This window comes from Neolamprologus multifasciatus, chromosome 4 (genome assembly GCF_963576455.1).
Source record: "Neolamprologus multifasciatus chromosome 4, fNeoMul1.2, whole genome shotgun sequence".
NCBI lineage: Eukaryota > Metazoa > Chordata > Actinopteri > Cichliformes > Cichlidae > Neolamprologus > Neolamprologus multifasciatus.
Window position 1 is genome coordinate 14420527 of NC_140442.1, and position 25660 is coordinate 14446186.

At 43.2% G+C, this 25660-nt stretch overlaps 2 protein-coding genes and 1 pseudogene across 2 annotated transcripts; 1 reads left to right on the forward strand and 2 right to left on the reverse strand.

Moving 5' to 3' along the window:
• Nucleotides 1-1178: 1178 nt before the first annotated feature.
• LOC146520051 (uncharacterized) lies at nt 1179-9616 on the forward strand. The gene has a single exon (XM_085155694.1). It carries the CDS (start codon nt 7948-7950, stop codon nt 9460-9462), a length of 1515 nt encoding a protein of 504 aa, XP_085011820.1. The 5' UTR covers nt 1179-7947; the 3' UTR covers nt 9463-9616.
• Nucleotides 9617-9736: 120 nt separating this feature from the next.
• On the reverse strand, nt 9737-24890 carry LOC146520052 (cytochrome P450 2K1-like). Its single transcript, XM_085155695.1, has 9 exons — nt 24531-24890; nt 24264-24426; nt 23306-23455; nt 22998-23158; nt 21473-21652; nt 21240-21381; nt 11669-11853; nt 11421-11562; nt 9737-11330 (listed from the first exon to the last, which is right to left on the reverse strand). Exons 1-9 carry the CDS (start codon nt 24729-24731, stop codon nt 11143-11145), a joined length of 1512 nt encoding a protein of 503 aa, XP_085011821.1. The 5' UTR covers nt 24732-24890; the 3' UTR covers nt 9737-11142.
• LOC146520053 (uncharacterized) lies at nt 17971-21229 on the reverse strand (annotated as a pseudogene).
• Nucleotides 24891-25660: the final 770 nt, after the last annotated feature.

Consider the following 25660-nt stretch of genomic DNA (forward strand, 5'->3'; position numbering starts at 1 on the left):
TGACTACATAGATTGTCTCTGTAGTGCTCCTGTCACTGTACGAAATGTCCTCCTTTGAGACCCAAGTACGGTCAGTGCTGCACCTCCTGGTCCATACAGTGGCTTTTCAGCTTTTTGCAAATGTTCATTTGGCTGCTTAATGTCTTTGAATGTCTCCTCTGAGATAGCTGTGACATCTGCCCCCAAGTCTAATTTAAATGTCCTGCTTTTGCCTCTCACGCAGATGTTAGCAAGCCACGGGTCTTCTCCTGAATCCAGTTCACCTAGGAAAAGGTGAACTGGATCAGCCAGCGCATATTGGGAATGTCATAGGCACCGATCGGTTTTCTATCGCTCATTTGCTGGGAGTAAGGACGCCCTCCGTTTGCGAGGTGCGCCTGCTGCTTGCGGCACAGGGAGGAGAGGGCGGGGGATTCTCTGGCTGGCTGGAGCAGCATCTAATAACCAACTCGCAAAATAAAACTTAATAAAAACAAAACAACAAACACGAAAATACCAGACATCATGATACAGACTTATAATCTGCACCGATGTTTTTTCTAAATTCTATACGCGAAAAGTGAGCGCGAGAGCCCTCGGTGCGCCTGCTCGCTGCTGAAGTCAAAGTAAACTTTATTGTAATCTCCGCCACATACAGTCCAGTGTATAGAGAGACGAGACGACGAGGCTCCAGTTACAGCAGTGCAAGTAAACAAACAATAAATATAAGAAGAGGAAGAAAATAAATATACACTTTAGGACTCGGGGTAAAGGGATCAATAACAATTTAAAATTTATAATTTACAGTTTGATGATTTAAAGTCTCACATACAACCCGTCGAAAGGGGAGGGGGGCCGGCTGCTTCCAAATAGAGCACATTTCATTCATAATGTTGTAAATCCAAGCCCATTATCTATTCATGATTTGAATCCTGGGTTGTGTGAAATCCCAGAAATACACCTTTGACAAAGTGAATCTGTGAACTAAGGTGAAGGTCTATTAGATTATGTTGTGGCGATCCTCGAGTTGGGGGATTTGTGTTCATACTGGAGTGCAAAATTAAAACCAATGACATGCACCAATGTTCAAAGACTATTAATAATTCAAAACACTGGATCACTGTCAGAAGATTTTTATTATTGAGACATTTTATTAATCATTATTGCTGATATACTAAAGCTAAGAGTGTTCAGATTTCTGTTTTTACTTAACCACTTGCACAACTGTCTACACTTTGCCTTAAAAAGACTTGTTTTGCTCTCACATTATCTCACAGGAAACCGCCACCCAAAGAGTAAGAAATGACCTTGTAAGAACATAACCTTTTTTGAACATAAGTTCCGAGATCTCACACCTGCCTGTTTGGCTAGGGAATGTTACTTCCTTTCTTGTATGTTTCATGCTGTGTATAAATAAAGGCAGAGAATTGCTGCAGGGTGTGGGCCTCACTTGAGCTCCCACCCGTGCACGTTGAACTGTTACAAGTGTCTGAGTGTTATTTCATTATACCTGATTACTTGATAATATTGTCTCTTATCATTTTTAATGGTCCTCCGAGCCGGAGTGGACATTGATTATTTTCTTTTTCATGCTCCACTAGGAAACCTTCATCAAGTCCTGACGTCGTGAGAAGCCCGCGCTGAAGTCTGTCGACAGCTCCTCTCCAGGCAGAGGATAAAGACCAGAGACGCTATAATTCGGGTTCTGGCCAGCGTTCTTATAAAGTGGTCCACGACGTTGGGGGTTGATGGAGCAGACCTAAACAACCACGAAATAAATCAGGTGAATATTTAACACTCACCCACATCTTGCGAAAAATTCGAATAAGAGTTGACGCTGCTCCTACAAGTAAACGCTCGTTCTAAGAGAGGACTGGTAGCTATTATAGGAAGCTCCTACATGTAAATGCTCGTTCTAAGAGAGGACTGGTAGCTATTATAGGAAACTCTAAATGTAAATGCTCGCCTGAAAGAGGGTTGGTAGCTATTTTAGAGGGAAAAGCGTCATAATAAAAACCTTTAAACGCGCGAAATATTTCTATTTTATTGTTTTGTTGGTGGAATAAGTTACATTTTACAGCACAATAGGGAGGCTGAACTATTCCACCATATTGTTTGCCGACTGGTGCTCACGTACTGGTGGGACGAGAAAAAGGTTGTGCTTCATCACATAAAATTAACACCGCTTTCAAGGGTAGCTTGAAAGTAGAAGGCTGTGTTAATAACCTCTCTCATCCCTCGTGCCAGAGAAAGCACCACGGCTGTTTGTGTGTGTAAAAGTTAAAAAGCTGTAATTTTCAAGGTACCTAAACATAAAACATTTAAAATAAATTAGTGAAAATGGGTAATAAATCAACAAAACTCACTGCTGACGAGCAGTGGTTAGAGAAAAAATGTCCAGGCGCCGGACAAATTAGTGCAAACAGATGGAGGAATCCAAAAAAGTTTAAATGCCCTGCGTGGGAGGGAAAATGTAATCCCTCTGCAGTGATAACTTTAAAGGAGACCCTCCAAGCAGAATTAAACAATGCAAAAAGTCCTAAAAAGAAAATAAAACGTACTCAAGAGTTAAAATATTTCAAAGCATGGAAAGAGGAGGAAGACAGACGTAGTGAAAAAAGAAAAAAGAAAAAGGAAACAACATTACAAAGCCTACAGCCGCCACTTTATGTACCAGCACCGTCAGCACCAGAGCCACAATCAAAAAAATCCCTTCACTAGTCAACCTAATCCTAATCCTTATGCCCAAGCCCGAAGTGCATTAAACTGTATGACAAGAAACCCACAGGAAGACATAGGGAAAGACCCGTCAGGCAGGGACATGGGAGGTATTGTAGATCCTCCAGGACCCTCTGGAATTTTTCCAATGATAGCTGCGCCTAATCCCAGATATGGACAGTTGATAGGTGGTGAGAACGCAGAAAGAGATATAAACCCATTTGTGTATGCTTTTAGACCATGGACCCAAGCTGACAGACAAAATGTCGAAAAAGATGTTCCATCTTTAAATGAAGGCTTTCAACAGTGGAGAGACGCAGTGGAACTAATTAGAACTCAATGGGGCCTAAACGGTCATGAAATGCTTCAAGTAGTGCAAGACCTGCTAGGATTGAGAATGGGGACAGTGAAAGACGGTTTTACAGGTGCAGATGACCAAGGAAGACCTCTTGGCCCAGATTCCCTAGATTTAATGAACACCTTGACAGACTTATATGACCGAATTAGGGTTCGTTTAGCCCCCAGAGCAGATTATTCCAAAATAGGAGAAGTAAAACAAAAGGAAGCCGAAACAGCATCAGACTTCCTCGATCGGCTACGCCCGGTTTTCCGACAACATTCAGGCCTAGATTATGAAGACCGCCCTGAAAGACCTTACCAACAGCAGCTAAAAAATGCATTTCTAAATGGTCTCCGTCCCGCAGTCAGAGCCCATGTCGAAAAGCACTGGGTGACAATAAACACAGGAAATCTAGCAGACGCCCTACAATATGCAGAGCATGCAACTAGAGTGCTGAAAAAGAAGGAAAAAGGAGGTGTTTTCACTGTAGATCCCGACACAGGTGTCATAGCATTTTCTGGTGGATACAGAGGACAGGGACAAGGACAACACAGAGGAAAGGGACAGAAAAGCAGAGGTTACAAAGGTAACAGGAAGCAAAGAAATGAAAGAGACAACCGTTGTTATAATTGTGGAAAAGAAGGACATTTTGCACGAGACTGCAGAAACAAAAAAGAGAATCATAGTGACAGAGAAAGTATGTGACTAGAGCAAAATACTGAAGCTGAACAAAACATTGAGGATGAAACTGAAATCTATAACATACAACAATTACTTTTAGGTTCTGAACATAAACCCACAGTAATTATTCATGTAAACAACGAACCTATGACTATGCTATGTGACACAGGCGCATGTAAAACTGTGTTAAATCAAAGACCACCGAATCTGAAATACTCCAGTGACACCATGATAGTGAAATCAGCATCAGGGCACACCAGCATTAAGTCTTTAACAGAGAGCCTACTGTTAGTACATACAGACAGTGGACGCAGCTGCAAAAATCAATGTATATATGACCCATCCTGCCCAGTTAACCTTCTAGGGAGAGACTCCTTAGGAAAACTGCAAATAGGTGTATTGCCAGGGCCAGAAGGCATGTATGCTAAGTTAATGTTGAATGAAGAGCAAAACCTCACTGACTGTCAGATTAATGTGTGTGAAGGGCAGGGAGAGCCGCACTACTACTGGACATTAGACCTGCCCTCACTAGAACCTTTGCAACACATAGCAAATCAATATCTGCCAACCCACTCAACACGGCAGGGCTACACAGAGTATCACAACACACTGAGGTTCAAACAAAGCCCAGGTCATGACCCCATATATGACTTACAGGTGCATAAACTGGGCCCACAAATGCTTACATTGCAGCACCTATATGTCACTCAAAGTGGTAATGCAGTCTGCTCTGTACTTCAGCCAGAAATAGTGCAACGAGTGAACAGGATGCCTAAACCACATGTATCAGTAGCACACAATGACAGCACTGAGTGGAAAGATTTAGGCCGCGTTCTCGCTCAAGTTGAAAGGGACAGATATGAAAAAACTGAAGAAACACATGAGGGATGGCTTCAAGGTCGCAGAACAGGATGCATGAGATACACATTAGGGTGGGTACTCACTACCCACCCAGCCACCCACATGATTGACAGCACTGATGTACACGTGCAGGAAGATAGTGAGAACTGACATGAACTCTCATTAGAATTACACCCAGAACTACAACAACTGCCCACAACACTGTGGTCCGTAGGACCTACAGATGTAGGATTAATTAAAGGAGCAGATCCCGTTGTAGTAAAAACCACCACAACCTACAGGCCAGTCAAACCACAATATCCCTTAACAGCAGAAGCAAAGGCAGGCATCAGGCCAGTAATTGCAGATATGGAGAAAGCAGGCATTTTAGTAAAAACAACCGAAGTGACCTGTAACACTCCGATCTTTCCAGTGAAAAAATCAAACACAGGAAAGTATCGCCTAGTACATGACCTCAGAGCAATAAATGACGTAACAGAACAAATCCCACCTGTGGTAGCAAATCCACACACAATCCTAAATCAAGTAACACCAAAAGAGCAATGGTTTTCGGTTATAGACCTATCAAATGCATTCTTCTCTGTACCGCTACATTCTGACTCACAGGCTCTGTTCGGTTTCACCTTTGATAATCAGAAGTATACATATACAAGGTTACCTCAGGGTTTCCAGAACAGCCCCACCCTGTATGCAGAAGCTTTAAGGAAATCTATGTCGCTTTGCACTCTCCCTGCCCCAGGACAGTTTCTCCTGTACGTAGATGACATACTGATCACGGGAAACACACAGGCAGACTGCAAAGCGAACACAATAACAGTATTACAACATTTAGCTGAACAAGGCCACAAAGTCTCACAGCACAAATTACAACTGTGGAGCTCAGAGGTCACATACCTTGGCCACAAGCTCACAAGGGAGGGAAGAACACTGTTAGACAGCAGGAAACTAGCAGTACAGAATGCTCCAAAACCGCTCACAAAGCAACAGATGATGAGTTATTTAGGTCTCTGCAACTTTTGCAGATGCTGGATACCTGAATATGCTCTGTTAGCTCAACCTTTGCAAAACTTAATTTATGGAAAAAATCTAGCACTGAAAGATAAAATAGAATGGACACCAGAAGCAGAAAAAGCATTTAATGATTTGAAACTTGCCCTACAAACACGCACAGTCTTAGCCTTGCCAGACTATGACAAATTATTTTATTTGCATGTAGACGGAGGTGCAGGCTATATGAAGGCCGTTCTAACACAAGCATTTGGGGAAAAACAACGACCACTCGCCTTTTACTCGTGTAAATTAGACTCAGTTGCTTCAGGCTTGCCTACGTGCATACAGTCATGTGCAGCCGCAGCAGAGGCAGTAAAAAAGTCTGCCGACATTGTTCTCGGTCATAAATTAATTATCAAAGTTCCCCATGCTGTAACCTCCATCTTACTGCAAGCAAACTTGTCTTATCTTACACATGCAAGACAGCTCTCATATGTAGGCATTCTGCTATCACAGTCACACATTACAATTGAGAAGTGTGGACAACTAAACCCAAGCACACTTCTCCCCACTTCAGCAGACGGAGAAAAACACTGTTGCATGCAAAAATTAGATGAGGAAACGAAACCACGAGCTGACATTCATAGCACACCGCAACTGACCTTCACTAACATTTTTGTAGATGGCTCAGCATCCAAAAATAGTTTGGGGAGAAACTGTGTGGGCTATGCAGTAACCACAGCTGACAAGGTTTTAGAAGCTAAACCACTAACTTCCTCACACTCTGCTCAAACAGCTGAACTGACGGCTGTCATCAGAGCATGTCAACTACATGAGGGACAAAAGATAAACATATACACAGACAGCCAATATGTTTTTGCAGCAGTACATCATTTTGCAAAAATCTGGCAAAACAGAGGTATGGTTACTTCTACCGGTAACCCTGTGCAACACGGAAATCTTTTAAAACAACTACTAGAAGTTATAACTCTGCCAAAGAAGCTGGCATTATGCAAATGTGCTGCACACCAAAAAGATGACTCTGAAATTACTAAAGGCAACAACTTTGCAGACATAGCTGCAAAAAAGGCAGCACATCAGCCAATAGAAACCTTAATGTCTGAAACCACAGAGTTAATACCACTTGATGTACTGAAAGATGAACAGAAAGCCGCACCCACTGCAGAACAAAAGAAGTGGTTAAAATGTGGCGCACAACTGAAAAATGACTTAATGACCTGTAATGGCAAACCAATATTGCCAAAATCTCTACACAAGACAGCAGCATTAGTGACACATGGCTCGACGCATGTATCAACAGGAGGGATGATAGATATTCTCTCTAAACACTTCTACACTCAAAATTTCGAAAATTCAGCAAAAGAATTTATCAGAACATGCATGATTTGCCAAAAACACAATGCACAGGGAAATCTCAGACCCAAAAGAGGTCATTTTCCCACACCACCTCACCCATTCCATACAATCCACATGGACTTTATCGAATTGAATGAATGCCAAAATTCGAAATATGCTCTAGTAATTATAGATGTATTTTCAAAATGGCCAGAAATCTATCCAGTAAAAAGAGCAGATGCAATTTCAGTAGCAAAATGCTTATGCAATCATTTCATACCCACATATGGCATCCCTAGCCTGATACGGAGTGACAATGGAACACATTTTGTAAATGACATAATTAGCAAGGTCTCTGAAGCCTTAGGATTTAGCATCAAACATCACTGTGCATACCATCCACAAAGTGCCGGACTAGTGGAAAGAACTAACGGTACAATAAAACAAAGATTAAGAAAATGCATGGAAGAAACAGGAAGGCCATGGCCCGAGTGTGTAGGCCTAGTAAAAATGTGGATGAGACTGACGCAAGGTTCTCAGAAGCTCACACCTTTTGAAATTATTCATGGCAGACCGTTCCCACTGCCAATCACAAGCGAGCCAATAGACAAATCAGTAAGGGAAACCACCTTAGCTGAATGGATGACTAAACTGCTTGTAAACAAAGAGATTGTGTTGAATAGCCAACTGCCAAGTGATGTATCTCCAGTGTCTTGCAGGTTAAAATCAGGTGATTGGATCCTGATCAAGGTGCTCCAAAGGAAAAATTGGAGCTCTCCCAGGTGGGAAGGCCCGTACCAAGTCCTTCTTACCACACCTACCGCCTGCAAAATAGCAGAGAGACCCTCGTGGATCCACCAAAGCCACTGTAAAAAGGTACAGGACACATCAGGCTAAGACGCCAGCTCCCTAGAATCTCACCGGTGCTCTAGTGGTGGAGAGAGGGCTGATTGGGCAAAAAGCCCGCCCTTGATCTTCTCGCCCTAGTCTACGCACCAGAGGTTTTAGTGTGCTTGGTCACCATGAAGACACTGTTCCTGCTATCAGCGATCCTCCTATCACTGGTGGCTCTCTTTGCAATATTCACACTGCAAGGCAGCTACAAAAGAAATCTGAAAAAAAGATGGACACATGACAACTCGCACCTGCGCGACCTGAACCAAGACCACAACCACCCATGGATGAACAACGCGTGGTATAAGTATGTGTACGACAGAACACGCACCGACAACAGCACGGAGTGCTATGTGTGTTCACACATGCCAACAACGGCCATACACGCAACAATATATGGAATGGCACCTGAACTCGATGAAGCGATGTGCATATTCAACAAAGCGATAACTGGCAACTGCTCACGCAGAGATTTGATGACAACAGGACTGGCTCTAAAAGGTCAAAGCACAAAGAAGAAAGACCAAATTCCATGGTGTAATGACACAGACGTTAAACGTGTCATGAAACCAATCTCACAGCAAAGGGTCATATTCAAACAGACAACCCATTGTGCCTACAATCTGACAAACTGGAACTACGCCTGTGACGAAGAACATTGGGTAAACGTCAACGCCAACAACACCAAAAGCAGATCATTCGCCATAGTTCTGCCACCTGACATACAGCACCCAATATGTTTTGCCTTCTCGGACGGAAGCAGAAAGGTCGGACGGAACCTTAACTGCACACAAACCTTTGACATGACCCAATCCACAGGAACATTCACCTTCAAGAATGGAACTTTCTGGGTCCAGGGAGCCGCTTGGGCCTGCGGGCCTAAAACCTACTTCATGCTCCCACCAAACTCCACCGGTCTGTGTGCACCAGTGCTAATTTCAGACCACACCTTCAAGATCACAGCAGAGACACACGCACGCATATCAAGAGCAAAGCGTGAAGTCGCTGAAGTGTTGCCACATGACTCAGTCTACGGATCAGATGTGCCTAAGAACTTCAAGTTATGGACCACCGGTCAAAAAGTTCTCCACTCCCTGTTCCCTTGGGTGGGAACTGGAAAAAACATGCTCAGGATTGAGACACTTGACTACCGATTTGGATTGTTCCTAAATGCCTCAGTAAAGATCAACAAGGCACAAAATGAAGAAATCGACGCAATACGCATTGTAGTGATGCAACACAGAGTCGCACTGGACATGATTTTAGCTGAAAAAGGAGGTTTGTGTGTATTGTTTAACACCACATGCTGTACATACATCCCAGACAATGTGCACTCACAAAACATGACCGACGCTCTGAACGCTTTGAGAAAGATTAAGGACGCTCAGCAACAAGACTATGTCACAAGCACTGAAGATTGGCTCACATGGTTGCTAAGTGGTTCTTGGAAGTCCCTACTGATTAAAGGACTTGTTTTTGTTGGAATTTTACTTTTACTTTTATGTGTTTTCACAACATGTGTAATACCCTGTCTGAAGAAAATGGTATCAAACATAGTGATGACCTCTATCAATGCTTATGTAACACTGCCTCAAATGGAAGATGTTTTGGAAAAGGATTCATGTGATGATGTTGAAGTCTAATTGAACCCAGGATTGCTCAATGACGTTCTGACCGAAAATGTTTAGGCAAGAGGTTATGAATTGAACCAATAGCAATGCTGTTATTACAGAAATTTGAACAACAGGAGGGGATGTCAGAAGATTTTTATTATTGAGACATTTTATTAATCATTATTGCTGATATACTAAAGCTAAGAGTGTTCAGATTTCTGTTTTTACTTAACCACTTGCACAACTGTCTACACTTTGCCTTAAAAAGACTTGTTTTGCTCTCACATTATCTCACAGGAAACCGCCACCCAAAGAGTAAGAAATGACCTTGTAAGAACATAACCTTTTTTGAACATAAGTTCCGAGATCTCACACCTGCCTGTTTGGCTAGGGAATGTTACTTCCTTTCTTGTATGTTTCATGCTGTGTATAAATAAAGGCAGAGAATTGCTGCAGGGTGTGGGCCTCACTTGAGCTCCCACCCGTGCACGTTGAACTGTTACAAGTGTCTGAGTGTTATTTCATTATACCTGATTACTTGATAATATTGTCTCTTATCAATCACCGACCCAGGACTGTGACAACAATAATTGGTGCACAGTGGCACAGTGAGATTGTCTAAGTGTACAGGCTGTGATAGCTGCTCTTTGTGGATGTGCACAACTGAATTCAACCAGATGTCAGCAGATGTGTCATAAGTTGTCCTGGCTGATTTCCATCCTCTACACTGACAGTACAGTGTTTATCCTGGCTTTTTTCAGATGGTATAAAGTTGGAAGGTGGAATTCGGTGAATGGATCTCAGCATCATCAGCTAAAATTCAGATGACTCTTACGCTTGATGTAACCCAACTATGACCATGAAACCACAGCCACTGTGCACCAGTCACACACTGTCCTTAAAGACCAGTGTGTTCTTCACTTTTCACTGTACAACAAACTAACCTGTTTATCCTGCACTAAACTACAGCAAGGTTTTCATGCAACCTTTAGATAATAAAGTTAGTCTACCTCAGTTTGTTTCACAGCGTGTTTCACAACATGAAAAAGCATAATGTCACATGTACAAATGTACAACATCTGATTTAAAAACATCATGACTTCCATGTAAGCTTTAAATTTCCAGTTTATCAGATACCGCTGAGCAGTCTTTGACTGCCTTTGAATCTAACCTCTTTTCTTCCTCTCCTGTCCTGTCTTTCTTATCTTTCTCCATCTCTGAGTGAAGTTGGCTCTCTTTCTGTTCTCTCCCTGTGAAATACAGCAGCTGGACCTTTAGCTAGCAACACACTTTGAAACAAACTGCACACAAACACTTTGTGTGTTTCTGATGTTTGTTGAGCTGAGAGGAAAGTTGCACTGGAAATTAACTGACACTTAAAAACAATCACTTTTAATCCCTGACTTTGACACATGTCATCTTTTTTTATCCACTGGTGATTAATAAACAAACAAAGGTCCGCAGTGACGAGATAATAACTCCCCCCGAATGCATTACAGCCAAAGTAATGAGCCTGTTTTGAAAACGTAATAAGTAGAAAGTACAGATATTTGCTTGAAACTGTAGGGAGTAAAACTAAAAAGTAGCCAGAAAAATCTGTTACCTTGACATCTGCCTTTGCCTATTGTTCAGAATGCTGACATCTGTTTGATGCTATTGCTTATGCTACTGTCACAAGTAAACGCTATAATGTCAAGTTCCATGTGTCTCTCACTGGCGACTGACAGCACACAGCATATGAGATGAAGGAGGGGTGGTGAATCCCACAGCTGGTGTGAGATCCAGTTCATCTTCTGTAATTCCAGGTGGAGGAGTGAAACAAAAGCGCTGAATGAGGGACGTGAAGAAGAGGAAGAGCTCCATCTTAGCCAGACCTTCTCCGAGACACATCCTGCGACCTGCAAATGCAAAGAGTTTACACTCATTTAAACGAATCATGTCTGCGCTAGTGAGAATTTTCTCAAAAAAGCCTGACAAAGTTGTCATACCTGCAGAAAAGGGCATGAAGGCATCTCTCCTGACAAATTGACCCTTTTTGTCCAGAAAATGTGAAGGGTTAAAAGTGTGTGGGCTCTCCCATTCACTCTCATCATACAGGACAGAGGTGAGAAGGGGAAACACAATAGTTCCCTGTAGGAAACAGAAGATTTCTCATGTAGATGTATATCTACAGAACCAGTTCAGGTTATCAGAAGTGAATCAAGATGTTAAAATATATTTAGGTACAGCAGCTGACTTTTTTGATAAAGTATTCCTTGAAGGTGACATCTTGGCTAGTTTGGTGAGGAACAGACATGGGGACAATATTCGCCAGTCTCTGAGTCTCGTGAATGACTGCATCAGTGTACGACAGGTTTTTCCGGTCATCTACACAAACTTGACGGCTTCCTACTACCCGGCTCAGCTCCTCGTGGACCAGCTCTGCAGAGACAAAATAAAGAAACAGATTTGTCCACCTTAGTTTTAACAGATCTGCTAAAATGTGTAAAAATAATAATAATCTAAAATTATACACAGAATATTGTTATGGTGCACATTGTTTGCATGCTGTGTATTTATTTACCACTGACTGGTAGTGACAACGACAAAACTCCTAATTTTTTGCCTTTTCTCTCTGATATCACATGCTGAAATGTCAGTAAGCCCATAACTGAAGTCCTTGGTCTTGTACCCCAACAGGACACTGAACTCTGTATACGTATTTATTAGGGGTGCAACGATACACAAAATTCACGGTTCGGTTCGGTTCGATACTTTGGTGTCACGGTTCGATATTTTTTCGATACAAAAAAAATGTTCATGCCTTTTTTATTAATTTGTCACTTATTAAATTTTCACGGCACATTCTGCACCACATCTCTGTGCGTTCATCATTTGTTTGAAGCCAGCTCACCTCCTGCAACCACTTGTCCGAGAATACGCGCTTTTTTTGTGGTTTGGACTCCTTCTGACATTTCTTTGGAGGTGGAGGAACACCAAAGTAATTGCTTAAAGGAGCTTCTTTGACATCTTTAAGAGTTCTAAACAAATGTCTGTCCTCCTCCAGAAAATCTTATGTATGCAAACACACATTGCAACTTCTTATCTTGTGCGCGTTTTTTATTTTGACAGCAAATGCGCACCTGCGGACCACTTATGTGCAGCCCTGGTTATTTAGCTCGTCATATTGCAGCCACAGAAATTCTTTTGTCCATGAAACCATAAAGCTGCACTTTCTTTTTGCCTTATAGTCTGATTTGTCATAACTTTTCCGTTTTGTGGTAAGCTTTTCTTTGGCTGTCACTTCTTCACCCTGACCTGTCTTATTTGGCTCAGCAGAACTAAAATATATATCCTGCTGCTTTTACACACGCACTCACATAACGCTCAGCGATTCTCTGCGCGATCAACCTCTCACATGTTTAAGCTTGCTGCGGGAGATTTCACTTGTCATGTTTGCATAGTAAGCTAACGATTGATAAGATGATGTCAGAGGAATTGGTGCGCAAATTATCATCACTCACCAATCAGTGCTGTCGCTTTCTATACACAGTTCGCGCGATTGCAAAGTGAAAGCAAAAAACAAGCGCAAATTCAAACGCGATTTCAATATGTCACATATTGACAGTGGCTCACCGATGCCAATGACATAATTACCCAGCTACATTTCCGAAAGAATGCAAAAGCATTGACATATATTTTTCCTTCCTACGATAGGCCGACGGGCAGGGCAGAGATAGATTTTGGCAGCCCGACTGGAAAAATCGCTAGCCCCGGGACGTCGGGCTAGCGATTTAGCGAGCCCTGTATCTGATTGAGGAATCACTCATCTTTGGAAAAGAGAGTTTATTACAGAGAAATGGCTCTTTCCAAAATAAAAGCTATACTATACGCTTCTTCTGGGCTATATTCTCAGCAGCATATTAAACATATCAGGTCCCCATAAGGAGAATCATGTGCTAACGGCTGTCTAAATGACTCGGCTAAAGTTTGTAGCATGCGTGCTTGTTGTTTTTGTCTGCTTCCACTTGTCTTTGCGCTAGGATGATGTCAGCGTAAATGTGCAGTCATGTTCGTTGTGTTCCCACTAGTGCTGTCAGCGTCAATCTGAAATGAGGTTAATGCCACAACACGGCAAATCTCCGTTAACGAGCTACCGCGGATTGCCCCATGCGTGGGGCTAGATGGCCAACACGTTAACGAGCTAACTGCGCTAACACACTAGTTCCCACCCATGTAATTGAGCATTGCTGGCACATCCAACATACTGTTTTACTTTAGTCCATGACGCGCTTACCTTCAGGGTCATACATCACATGAAAACCAAAATAGTTCCAAACGCCAGATCTGAATGAGAGTGGGGGAGGTTCAATTTGCCATGTTGCAAGGAGAGCTTAACTTCTGTCTCGCTAGCTTGCCCTGCGCTCAGTGAATCTGTGTTCGACTACTCCGCCTAGGCTGCACTGTCGAGCGCAGATCCACTGAGCGCTCAACACAGACAGCACCGTCAGAAGGAAAGTTGATAAAATAAATTAAAAATGTTGTATTGTTCGATACATATGCGTACCGAACCGAAAGCACTGTATCGAACGGTTCAATATCGATACGAGTATCGTTGCACCCCTAGTGTTTATCTGTTATCACCTTATATAAATATCAACTATGTGTGTTGGAAAGACTGTCGACTGTGTTCGAGAGCCCCCTTGTGGCGAGAGAGTTGAACTATTGAAAACATGGTCCAGACTAGAGCATGTAGGTTAAGCTAACACATAGCAAGAGGCACCTTGTAAACTGACTCAACGGTGGACGTCTAGGCATAGTGCGAGTTGTGAGCGTCTCTAAAGAACTGTGAGTAGACATCATCAGACGTAACTCAGGGGCAACGTCTGGGCCTGAGAATGTAATGTCCACCAGCAGCTGGGTGCTGGACAGATCTGGGTGAAAGACTGTCTGAAACAGCTCCCACACCAGAAGAAGAGTCAATGTCCGGTAAATCAAAGGGGAATGGCTCAGAGTCAATGTCAGTGTCTGCAGGGGGGCCAGGGTGGGCCTGAGAGTCAGAGTTCAGATCCTCTGCGGTTTCTCTCCCAGCAGGCGATGAAACAGAATGTTCTTTGGAAGTGAGAGAGTCCCAGGTATGGAACGGTTGCATGTTCACAACATGATAAACACCTGCATCCACACCGGAGTCCACCCAAGTGAGCCTGTAATTAACATCACTGAGTCTCTGAGATACACACAATGGTCCCTCAAACAGTGGCGCAAGTTTAGCAGTAAAGTTAGACTGAGCGTCTGACCTGGGGTGCGTCTTAACTCTCACAAGGTCACCAACACGAAACGTGGCATGTCGATATCTCAAGTCATAGTAATGCTTTTGTCTGTCATGGCTATAGTCCAGAGCTGCTTTGGCGTGGTCGTGAGGTTCCTGCAGGGAGGCTCTCAGAGTCTCAGGGTAAGGCACACCCGGTTCATCAACACCTGCTGTAGAAGGCTGAGTGATAAGGTCAAGCGGGGTGTCTAACTCACGACCATAAAGCATCATGACAGGAGTCATACCTGTACTGTCATGGGGGGGCCGTACGCAGAGCAAAGCAAATCTGAGGGAGAAACTTGTCCCATGATGTGTGCTTATCACCTACATAAGCGCAGATTGCAGTTTTCAGAGTCCGGTTGACGCGTTCAGTAGCATTTGTCTGAAAGTGATATGCCGTAGTGAGTCTGTGCACCGAGCCTAAGGCAGAAACAACATGTTCAAAAAGCTCACTCACAAAAGGAGACCCTCTGTCAGAAATCAGGTAAGTGGGTGTACCATGTCTAGCAAAAATGTCAGTGACGAATTTACCAGCTGCTACCTGAGATGTAGCTTCTTTGACAGCGCTGGCTTCAACCCATTTAGTCAAATAGTCAACAAACACGATCAAATAAGCATTACCAGTGGGGGTGCGGGGAAGTGGCCCAACAAAATCCACACCCACATACTCCCAGGGTTTCTGGGGGACAATGGGAACCATAAGACTGGCTGCTTTTTTCTGACTTGGCTTGGTGAGTTGGCACACTGAGCATGAAATCACATAGCGTTTCACATCAGCTGCCATTTTGGGCCAGAAAAACCTAAAACGCAGTCTAGCCAATGTCTTAGAAACACCCAAGTGACCTGCTGCGGGGGTGGTCGTGGTAATAGTCCAGCAAGGTGCCTCTCATGGAAGTAGGGGCTCTCTGTAATACAAAAGAGAGTCATACACAACATACTGTAACAAGGTGGCATTGTCTGAGCTGTTCAGAGAGTCAGCTTCAATGTCTCTGAGGAGTGGACCTGTGACATGATCGTCTAACTGCAGCTGTCTCAATTGTGAACATGTCAATTGTGTCAGCCAGAATGACGGGGGGCAGAGTACGAATGTCCAGGCTGCCCATGACAGCATGATCTGGTAAAAGATCAGTCGGCCTGTCCCAGGTCAGAGGCAAAGGGTTGCGTGACAGTGCGTCGGGAACTTTGTTTTGTGCACCAGGTTTGTGCACTATTGTGAAATCAAAGTCCTGCAAACGAAGTGACCAGCGGGCGAGTCAGCCCGTTGGGTTTTGAGGAGACATGAGCCACCTGAGACTGTTGTGGTCAGTAAAGATGGTAACATGAACACCTTCAACATATAGGCGGAAGTGTTCCAGAGCCCATATCACAGCAAGGCACTCCTTCTCTGAAGTGCAGTAGGGGAGTTCAGCTTTGTGAAGGGAGCGACTAGCAAAAGCCACAACATACTCACGACCCTTGTCATCCTTTTGCATCAACGCTGCCCCGAGACCAATGTCACACGCATCGGCGTGAATGGAAAAGGGACGGTGTTAGGGAACGGCTGTGTGCAGACAGGAATAGGACCCAAGGTGCAGACACTCGGAGGCAAAACTTAAACTCAAAACCGCTTTAATGTTAAACTCAAATATAACATAACTGGAAATATCAAAAATAAACTTACACTGGAGGACTGGGAAAAACACACAGCTAAATAAACGGTAGATCGCGACAATGACAAACTGAAACACAGGGCTTAAATACATAGAGGGAGCAATCAGGGAATGGACAACAGGAGGGAAACACAGCTGGGGCAAATCAGAACTGACGAGACAAGGAAGCGTAAACTGAACACACTGAGATAAGACAGAGACCTTCAAAGTAAAACAGGAAACACATAACACAGACTGAACAAAAGACACAGACTCACATGCAGGCACTACAGAGGGAACAGAGATGTGGGACCAGGGCAGACACAGACACTGACTGGACACGGGGATATAGCGGACAGGGGAGACAGCAACTAAGGATTACACAGAGACAAACCATAAGACATGACTCTAACGAAAACCCAAAGACTAGAAATATTAAATAATATAATAAACTCAAAAACCCTGGGTCAACGACCCAGGCATCCTAACAGACGGTTGAAGTCCGGAAATGACAGGACCGGGGCTGAAGTGACATGGTCTTTCAAAGTGTCCATGGCACTTTGACAGCTGTCGTCCCAGCAGAAAGCATTGTCCTTTCTGGTGATGGTGTGAAGAGGTTCGGCATGGCGGGCATAATTCTGAATGAAGCGCCGATAATAGCCAGTCAAGCCAAGGAACTAACGGACGTGTTTCACCGAGGTTGGGGTATCAAACTCCTTAACCGCCTTTACTTTGTCTGGATCGGGCTTAACTCCTGATGATGTGATGCGGTACCCGAGAAAGGTGGATTCATCGAGGCAGAATTGGCACTTTTTGAGCTTCAATGACAAGCCAGCAGCTTGGAGTCTGCCCAGCACCTCCTCAAGATCCACCAAGTGCTGTTCAAAGATAGGTGAGGCGATAACAATGTCATCCAGGTAGACTGCGCACGTTTTGTAAATGAGGCCAGCAAGCACAGAGTTCATGAGTCTCTGAAAAGTTGCAGGTGCGTTGCAGAGCCCAAAGGGCAGCACCCGAAACTGGAAGAGACGGCAGTGAGAGATGAAGGCAGTTTTAGGCTTCGAGTCCTCTGCTACAGCAACCTGCCAATAGCCTCGCGCTAAGTCCAATGTCGAGACAAACTTTCCCCGTGCCAGAAAGTCCAAAGACTCATCTACACGAGGCAGGGGATAAGAGTCTTTTCGGGTAACTTGGTTGAGCCCTCGAAAGTCCACACAAAACCTTGGTTCCGCAGCCGCTCTATTTACAATGACTACAGGAGCTGCCCAAGGGCTTGTGGAAGGTTCAGTGATGTTGTCCTTCAACATTTGTTGCACTTGTTCTTCAATCACACGTTTCTTAGCAGGTGACGTGCAGTAGGGTGGGAGATTGACAGGTGTTGCATTGCCAGTCTCTATGGCGTGCTCAGTGAGAGCCGTTCGACCAAGTTGACCATCAAACAAGGACCTAAACTTGCTGAGCAGATTGAGTAAAGCATCCTTGTTGTTCTCTGAGAGACTTGCTTCAGACAGTTTGGCTGTTAAGTCTGAGCGAATCAAGTCCAAAGACATCAGTGTTCCAGGTGAATGTGAGTAATCATTTTGAAGGTCCTCTTCATCGTCTGCAAGTGGGCAGGGGATGTCCTCAATGTCCTCCCACTGTTCTAGTGGGAATGTGAATAGAAACAGAAGCTCTTGCCATAAAATCCATTCCCAGAAATGAAAGGAGAGGACAAATCTGGTATTATTGCAAAACGCTGGTAAAAGTTCTTGTTCATGAATCCAATATTGAGCCAAATAACACCCTCAGGGATACAGGGAGCATTATTGGCGAGGTTAACTGCAGGACCATTCCACTCACTTGTGTTTCTAGGGTAAGAGTCATTTACTTGAATGAGATCTGTTCGTACAGCCGAGAGGGAAGCACCCGTGTCGAGGGTAGCATCCACAGATGAAGCATTGAAGTTCACTTTCGTTCTTAGTGGGGTATTCCAGTGGACTTGTGAAAAATTGTCTTCCAAGTGTCCAAGACTGTGTCCACCCTGTAGTGAATCGGGCGTGTGAGGCTCCATTAGTAACTGGGGGAAGGTTGGCCTCTGTGAAATGTCCTCCCCCCCCCTGTAGTTTCCCGACTGCCTGTATTGTGGCTGGGATGTGGTGCTGCTTAATTCCACCTTTTCATGGCCAGGGTCAGAGGGGCCAGGTGCCGGCAATGGCTGGACTGGGCCATGCCTAGCGGCGTTTGAGGCTCGTTGTGGCAAATGAGGTTGGGTGTTACAGTTTGGGCAGGTGCGTGTAGTGAACCCTGGCTGAGAGCATTTGAAGCAGTAAGGTTCAGGCTTATAGTTGTCTTTGCCACATAAAGCAGGCTGTGGTCTTTGTGGTCCAAGCACTGAGTGAAGCTCATGAGCATGTAGCAGCAGGTCCATTACAGAAGTGACATTAGCGCCATACAGGGCAACTCTGTATTTTTCAAGAGCATGTTTAATAATCAGGTCGATTCTGTCTTTTTCAGGTGGAGGACTCTTCAGTTTGTCAAACTCACTCAACATGTGAGCAACAAAGGTTGGGAGCGGTTCGTCCTGAGCCTGAACACGATCCAAAATTCCTCTCAGGATGCGTTCTTGGCTGTCAGAGGGCAGAAAAGCTGTCTTAAACAGTTGACAGAATTGAGCCCATGATGTGATGTGGGAGCTCAATGCCTTGAACCATTTCCCGGGCTCTTTTGCAAGAAAGTGTGGCAGTTCGTTTAGCAATTGCCCATCGGTTAGGTTCAATGAGGCTTTGTATGTGCCAACTGCATTTAACCAGTCCTCAGGTTGCACTTTGCCGTCCCCAGCATACACAGGAGGCTCCAGTTTGGCGTGATGTAAAGCTGCCGCAATCACTCTGGAAGTGCTGCTGAGCTCGAGTGAGTGAGATGGGAGGAAAGGATTTGTAGGTTGAAATGGGTTGCTGGGCAGGAACGGATTGGTACTGTTGGTGGGTTCAGTTTTGTCCCTCGCAGGAACATGAGGTGTCGATGTGGCCATTGGGAAAACAAGAGACTGTGGGATCCCACTGCTTTAGTAAACTCTGCTGTATGTTCAGTGAGTCACGTAAACAATCACTAAGCTTATTCACCTCAGTTCTTAACTCCACCACTTGTTGGCTAAGGCTAGGAGTCACATTTTCAACTATCTGGCACATAGGTAACGAGGTAAGTTCCATGTCCGAGTCAGAGTCGTCTGGGTAGTGTGCCATTGCGATTTCAAAAAAAATTAAGCCGCTCCAGGGCACAGCGCAGTTATTAATATAGCAGTAAAAGAGTCAGCTAGGTCAGACTAGAAAGACAAAACTGCAAAAATGCCATTCAAGATTAAATTTAGAAAAACCACAAATAAAATTTCGCCCAACAACTGAAATTAGGCTGGAGTGATCAGAACCATGTTATTACAATAGCATGTCTGCAACACTAGAGCTCAATGCAAGATTAGTTTTAAATCGTTTCGTTATACTGAGCCGAAGACCAGCACCAACGGTTGTAGTCGGCCAAGTTATCACTTACATGTGCTACAGTCAGTCTAGTCTCAGCAGAGGGAAAGGGGAATGAAAAGCCAGCAGAAATGTTCATGTCCAGGCTCTCCACAGAAGAATTAATCCTTAGAAGACGAGACCAACAGCACGTCCAAATAACAGATCCACAGAGTCCATTTGCGTCGCGGAGTCAGCTTCTCTCTTTTTCTTTCTCCCAAGCGGAGCAGCGGCACACCGCGGTATCCAGAAATTAGTCGGGTCCCACCTGAGCTGAGGCTGCGGCCATGGCTGGGGAAAACGTCCGAGCGTCCGCAAAAGTGGGGGGATTTCCGAGACAGTTCATGTGCTAGAAGAGAAGAATTCTCGGCGGGATACAAATATCGTCTGAAGTCCAAGGGGAAAAAGTTCGGGCCCCAGTTGTAACGTGCGGTGGAGATGAAGCCAGCCGCGGAGGTGTGCAGGTGGATAGCAAATGAGCAACAGCTTCTGACTTTCCAAAAAGTACTCATTTATTTACAATATCAAAAATAAAAGTGCTACCTCTACCACACATTACTAAAGAGCACACTAGTCCGCGTACACACGGGAGCATCCATTACAGGAGGAGTGCGAAGAAGAACAAAAAAGGGGGTGACACACCAGTCATGAGACAGGAGGCGCCACCATGTGGTGATACACTGCATTACAATAGCAACTGTTACACTATTTCCGTTATTTTGTGTGTGTTTTTGCAGCGTTTTTCTTGTTGCTGGTGTTTTCTTAAGTTGCAGTCCGTTTGGCCTCTCAGGCCCACCGTAGAGGTTACAGATACAAAGCAAAAAACTGCATATTAAACTCTACACTCAAGTTTCCTGGCTATGTGTGACTTTCAACTTACGAGTACAAATTTTGTTCCAATTTTTCTGCCTTTCACCTGATTGGTCAATGTCATGTCAATCATAAATTTAACACTCCAGTCAGAGAATAGATGGGTTTGGCTGGCAGAGGGGTGCTTTACTGAGCTTCAGGTCCTGGAAGGGTAATACAGTTTGAAGCTGGATATATCCTAAGCTAGGTCCCTTAACTTTTGGTAGCTACTGAAAGGATAAAGTTGTGCTATACCAGAAATACCATTATTACTTTAGTATTGAGCCCATACACACAGACCCCGAGTTGTACACCACCCCTGTAAGCCTGTGGTTGCATCACTGTGCTGTTGTGTTAAAGAATAACAGTAAATAAGGAATAACCTTATTTGTGCGTCCTATATGTTCTGACCGACACCCCAAGGTGAACACCATTGTTATTCAACCAACGCCTATACAGTCCTGGGTGAAACCCAAATTAACAGTGTGGTATTTCTTATCACCCACATTCTTTTGGGGTGAGACTTGCATATCTTGTCCAGTTCCTTACCCTGTATGTGTGGGTATTTAGCCATTAACAGCAAACCCCATCTCAGTGTGGCTGCTGTGGTGTCAGTGCCAGCACCAAACAGGTTGCTCACTGTGAATGTCAAGTTCTCCTCATTGTAGTGAGTATCCAAAACACAGGAGTCCTAAGAGAAGTAACACTCACATTGCTTATTGCTATCAAACCTAAAGTGTAAATAATAATATCATAATTTTAAAAAACACATATTGTCTTACTTCTTCTTTCTGTTTCCGAATCAGAAAACAGTCCACAAGCCCTCGGCACAGTCCGGGCTCCAGAGTCTCTTTCAGATGCTTAGTTAAATTCTTTATATCTCTGACATTCATCTCAACATTTTTTAACATCACCTGGCGGTTTTTTATCCAACCGAACAGCCGGGGAAACATGTTAAAAAGCTGCAGGAAAAAAAAACAAACTTAAACAAAGCATATTCCAAGTAAATACACTGAATTATTAGAAATATAATTAAATAGATTTTACTTTGTCATATGACACATGTTATAGTTTAAATATAAAAAAAAATTAGAGTCCACACATTATTATTACACATTGTTTCACTAAATCCTGGTTTTCATTTTTATGAAAGCAGCGATGACTTGACCTATTTTAAAATTCCCCTCACAGAAATAATGTAAATCAAAAATAACAAAGTTACTGTTGCTGTGCATCTAAAGATATCTGATATTTTCAAGCAGCTTTACCATCTAATTTCTTAATGACTATCAGTGCATATTGTGTCATATATACATTTTATTGTATCTCATGATTAAGAAGTACTGCCTTTGCATCAATGAGCATTAATAACAATAATTTAAAAAAAGCTTGTGAAAAAGCAAATAGTCAGATTTCCAATGCACCAGATAGAGCCGGATTTGCTAATAGCAGCGCTACAGCTTTGGCTCTAGCCTGTGTTTCTTCACTGAATGTTTAGAGCCTTGTTATTGTAGGGAGTTGTGTATGCCTTCCAGAGAGCCATATCGATGGGGACTTTAGCCCCTGGGATCCCTGTTCAGCCAGGCAGGTCACGAAGTGGAGGCCAGACAACAACCAGCAAAGTCAGATAAGACAGACATGACATGAGATGGATCAGTTATCAGGCCACGATCAAGGCTCTCTGTCCTTGTCGTTGTGTCCTTGGGCAAGACACTTTACCCTACCGCCTACTGGTGTTGGCCAGAGGAGCCGATGGCGCAATATGGCAGCCTCGCTCCTGTCAGTCTGCCGCAGGGCAGCTGTGGCTACAACTGTAGCTGCCTCCACCAGTGTGTGAATGCGAGAGTGAATGAATAGTGGCATTGTAAAGCGCTATATAAATCCAATCCATTATCCTAACTCCCCGAAAAGCCTTCAGTTGATCCAAAATGCTACAGCGAGAGTATTGACTGCAAGCATATTTCTCCCATATTTGCTTGTCTTCACTGGCTTCCTGTTAAATCCAAAGTTGAATTTAAAATCCTTTCACTTACAAAGTCTTGAACAATCAGGCCCAGTCTAATCCTATAGACCTCATAGGACCACATAGCACTGCTGGTTTACTTGTGGGATCTAGGGTATTCAAAAGTAGAATGGGAGCCTAAGATACGAAGCACGTAGTAAACATCGGGTCATGAGGTCTGTTTGTTGTTGCTAATTTAATTTAATTTATAAGATTTTAGTCTCACAGAATTTTCTACTTCCATATATGAATGTATGTGATCGTGGCTAACTTTACCAACTCATCGAATCTGTCAAAAAGCCAACCTGGACTGATGCAGAACCTGAGACACATATGGTTTGATTGGCTCGCTTCACCATATTCTTGAATACAGGGTCACCGTAGTCAAATCTGCTTCCGTACACAATAGAGGAGATAATGTTGGCTGTTGCGTAATTTATTGGAAGAGCTGTATCAAAAGCATTTCCTGTAAAAGTGATACACAAGAAAAAAAATCTAAAATAAATAAATACATACATGGGCTAACAGACATGCACAATATAACATTTAGAGGTGTGCTAATTTTGAAAAATCATTTAAATTGCAGTTCATGGTTCATGTACTTTTGCCATACCTTTATGATCTTCAATCATTTGAATCAGATAGCCACACTCCTCCAGGATTTTATCCTGAGTAAGTCTTTTGCCCATCCCAAAGTCTTTAAGGGTGGTGAGGGCAAAACGTCTCAGCTCTTTCCATGATTCTCCGTTTGCAAACAAAATTCCTCCAAAACATAAAATCCTTTATTTAAAAAACTCAATTAACTAATTTTTATGAGATGGAAATAGAAACATGCTGACAAGGCTTAAACCACCAGTAAGGAAGGGCTGAAAACAATGAATATTTTTAAATTTTTTAACTTTTGAAGTCGTTTTTGTTTTTGAATATATCACATTTTATACCCCCCCCCCCCCCCCCCCCAAAAAAAAAAGTTGATTCTGTTCATCTGGATGTAGTGTTTTTACTACAGTACAGTACATTTGCATTTGTCTTTTTTCCCTAAATAGTTTAAAATTGTACATGTGACTCTATTGTTCCTCTATTGTATTGAAATTAGCACCGCTGACTAAAAATGTCAGATTCATGATCATTGGTCAATGAACATTATTTATAAAGCTGGGGAATCTTGCAGTCAGCTGAGACTGTAGAAGTCACTTGGATGAGTGACAAAACGTTTATCCCACAGAAAACACTACGTCGAGATGAGTAGGATCAACTTTTTGGGATTTCCTTACCTGGATGATTGAAGCAATTTCATAATAAAAGTGCTATATTGCATAGTTTACTACACAAACAGGGTCACATACTCACGGAAGACATTCAACATTAAAGGAATATGTAGCACTAAACTTATATAAACTTGTTTTTAAATTCTGGATGGAGAGGAAACCTGTATTTCATGAAGTCATGTGAGTCACAACAGCTATAAGTGCTGTTAGTTATTTCTAAGAAGCCAGGTATCATATGTTGACTGGACTATTTGTGATAGTAAAATGAAACAGAATAAATGGTATTATGAAAGAATTTCATACCATGACCTCTGTTCAGGTCCTTAAATATCGGGGAGACGTTGCGCTCTCCAAACTCCACTGCATAGTTAACCAGTGCCTCTCTGACTGCTTCGTACCCAGCCAAGACCACAACCTTGTTGGTTCCTAAATAAACTGTAAATACTGACCCATATGTCTTTGAAAGCTGGAAGAATAAAAATTAAGCAAAACAAAACTGAAATAGCATTAAATACATTGCAATCTTTCATTAAAGCTGCTCCTTTTGAACGAGAAGACAGCCTAATTTACCTCATGCAGAGTTTTGTAGGGTCTCTTGAGGTCAATTTGCAACAGGTTGCCTAGCAGAGGCAGAGGTCTCGGTCCTGGGGGTTCCTTCCCACTTTCCTTAGAAATGTAACTGACAGATAGGAGATAAAGAACAAGCAAGAGAACAGCAGCAGCCAGCACGGTGGTGGAACTGGAGAAGTTAAAATCTACAAAAAGTGCCATCTCCGTTTGGTGTCAGTGGTTTTTCTCTGTGTTACTTATGTAAAAACTGCTAGAGCTTCCTTGTAGGGACTCCCAGGATAGGTTTAGCAATCATCTTCCCGCCCCTGTGGTAATGCACAGGTGAGATGCATATCTCACTTGTGCATTACGTAACCATTAGGTAACCCACCAGCGATTTAATTACAGCAACTTGTTTTGCCAGAGCAAGTGAGAGCTGCCTCACCCTTCAAAAAGCCACAGCTATGTTTTTTTTTAGGGTCAGCAATGTTTCAGTTACCAGGTTGCTATTTATCACACAGAGACATGTAGAAGATTGAGGTCTGTTAGGCGCCACCTATGTCCCCTGGGGCTCCACCTTGTTTGTGCTCATGGTGGCTTTTGGAACATTTTAATACAATACAATACAATACAACTTTATTTGTATAGCACATTTAAAAGACCAGTGGTACACCAAAGTGCTTTACAATAAAAACAGGAAAATTAAGACAATAAATAAAAGACTATTAACAAGGTACCACATATGTCATCAGGTTAAGGGCACTAATTATACAACAATAAAAGGGAATATAAGAACAAAGTTACTAAGAACAGATATAGCTAAAAGATAAAGTACATAAATAAGAAATTGAACCAAATATAAAACAGGGACGCTAACTAGATGGAAAAGCTATGTTGAATAAATGAGTTTTTAAACGGGATTTAAAAGATAAAACGGAGTCTGACGCACGGATAGCGATAGGAAGGTTGTTCCACAGATTCGGTGCAACCAGGGCAAAAGCACGGTCACCCCTAGATTTAAGTCTAGATCTAGGCTGAGCCAGGAGTAATTGGGCTGAAGACCTGAGGGCTCGCCCAGGGACATATAGACTAAGAAGATCTGCAAGATAACGAGGGGCTAAATTATTTATAATTTTAAAGGTGAGCAACAA

Bases quoted from the DNA above. Each gene is read 5' to 3' on its own strand.
- LOC146520051 (XM_085155694.1), top strand. From the start codon at position 7,948: ATGAAGACACTGTTCCTGCTATCAGCGATCCTCCTATCACTGGTGGCT.
- LOC146520052 (XM_085155695.1), bottom strand. From the start codon at position 24,731: ATGGCACTTTTTGTAGATTTTAACTTCTCCAGTTCCACCACCGTGCTG. The intron at 24,427-24,530 runs GTAAATTAGGCT...TTATTCTTCCAG, and splicing joins CCTACAAAACTCTGCATGAG to CTTTCAAAGACATATGGGTC. The intron at 11,563-11,668 runs GTCAGCTGCTGT...TGTTTCCTACAG, and splicing joins AGGAATACTTTATCAAAAAA to GGAACTATTGTGTTTCCCCT.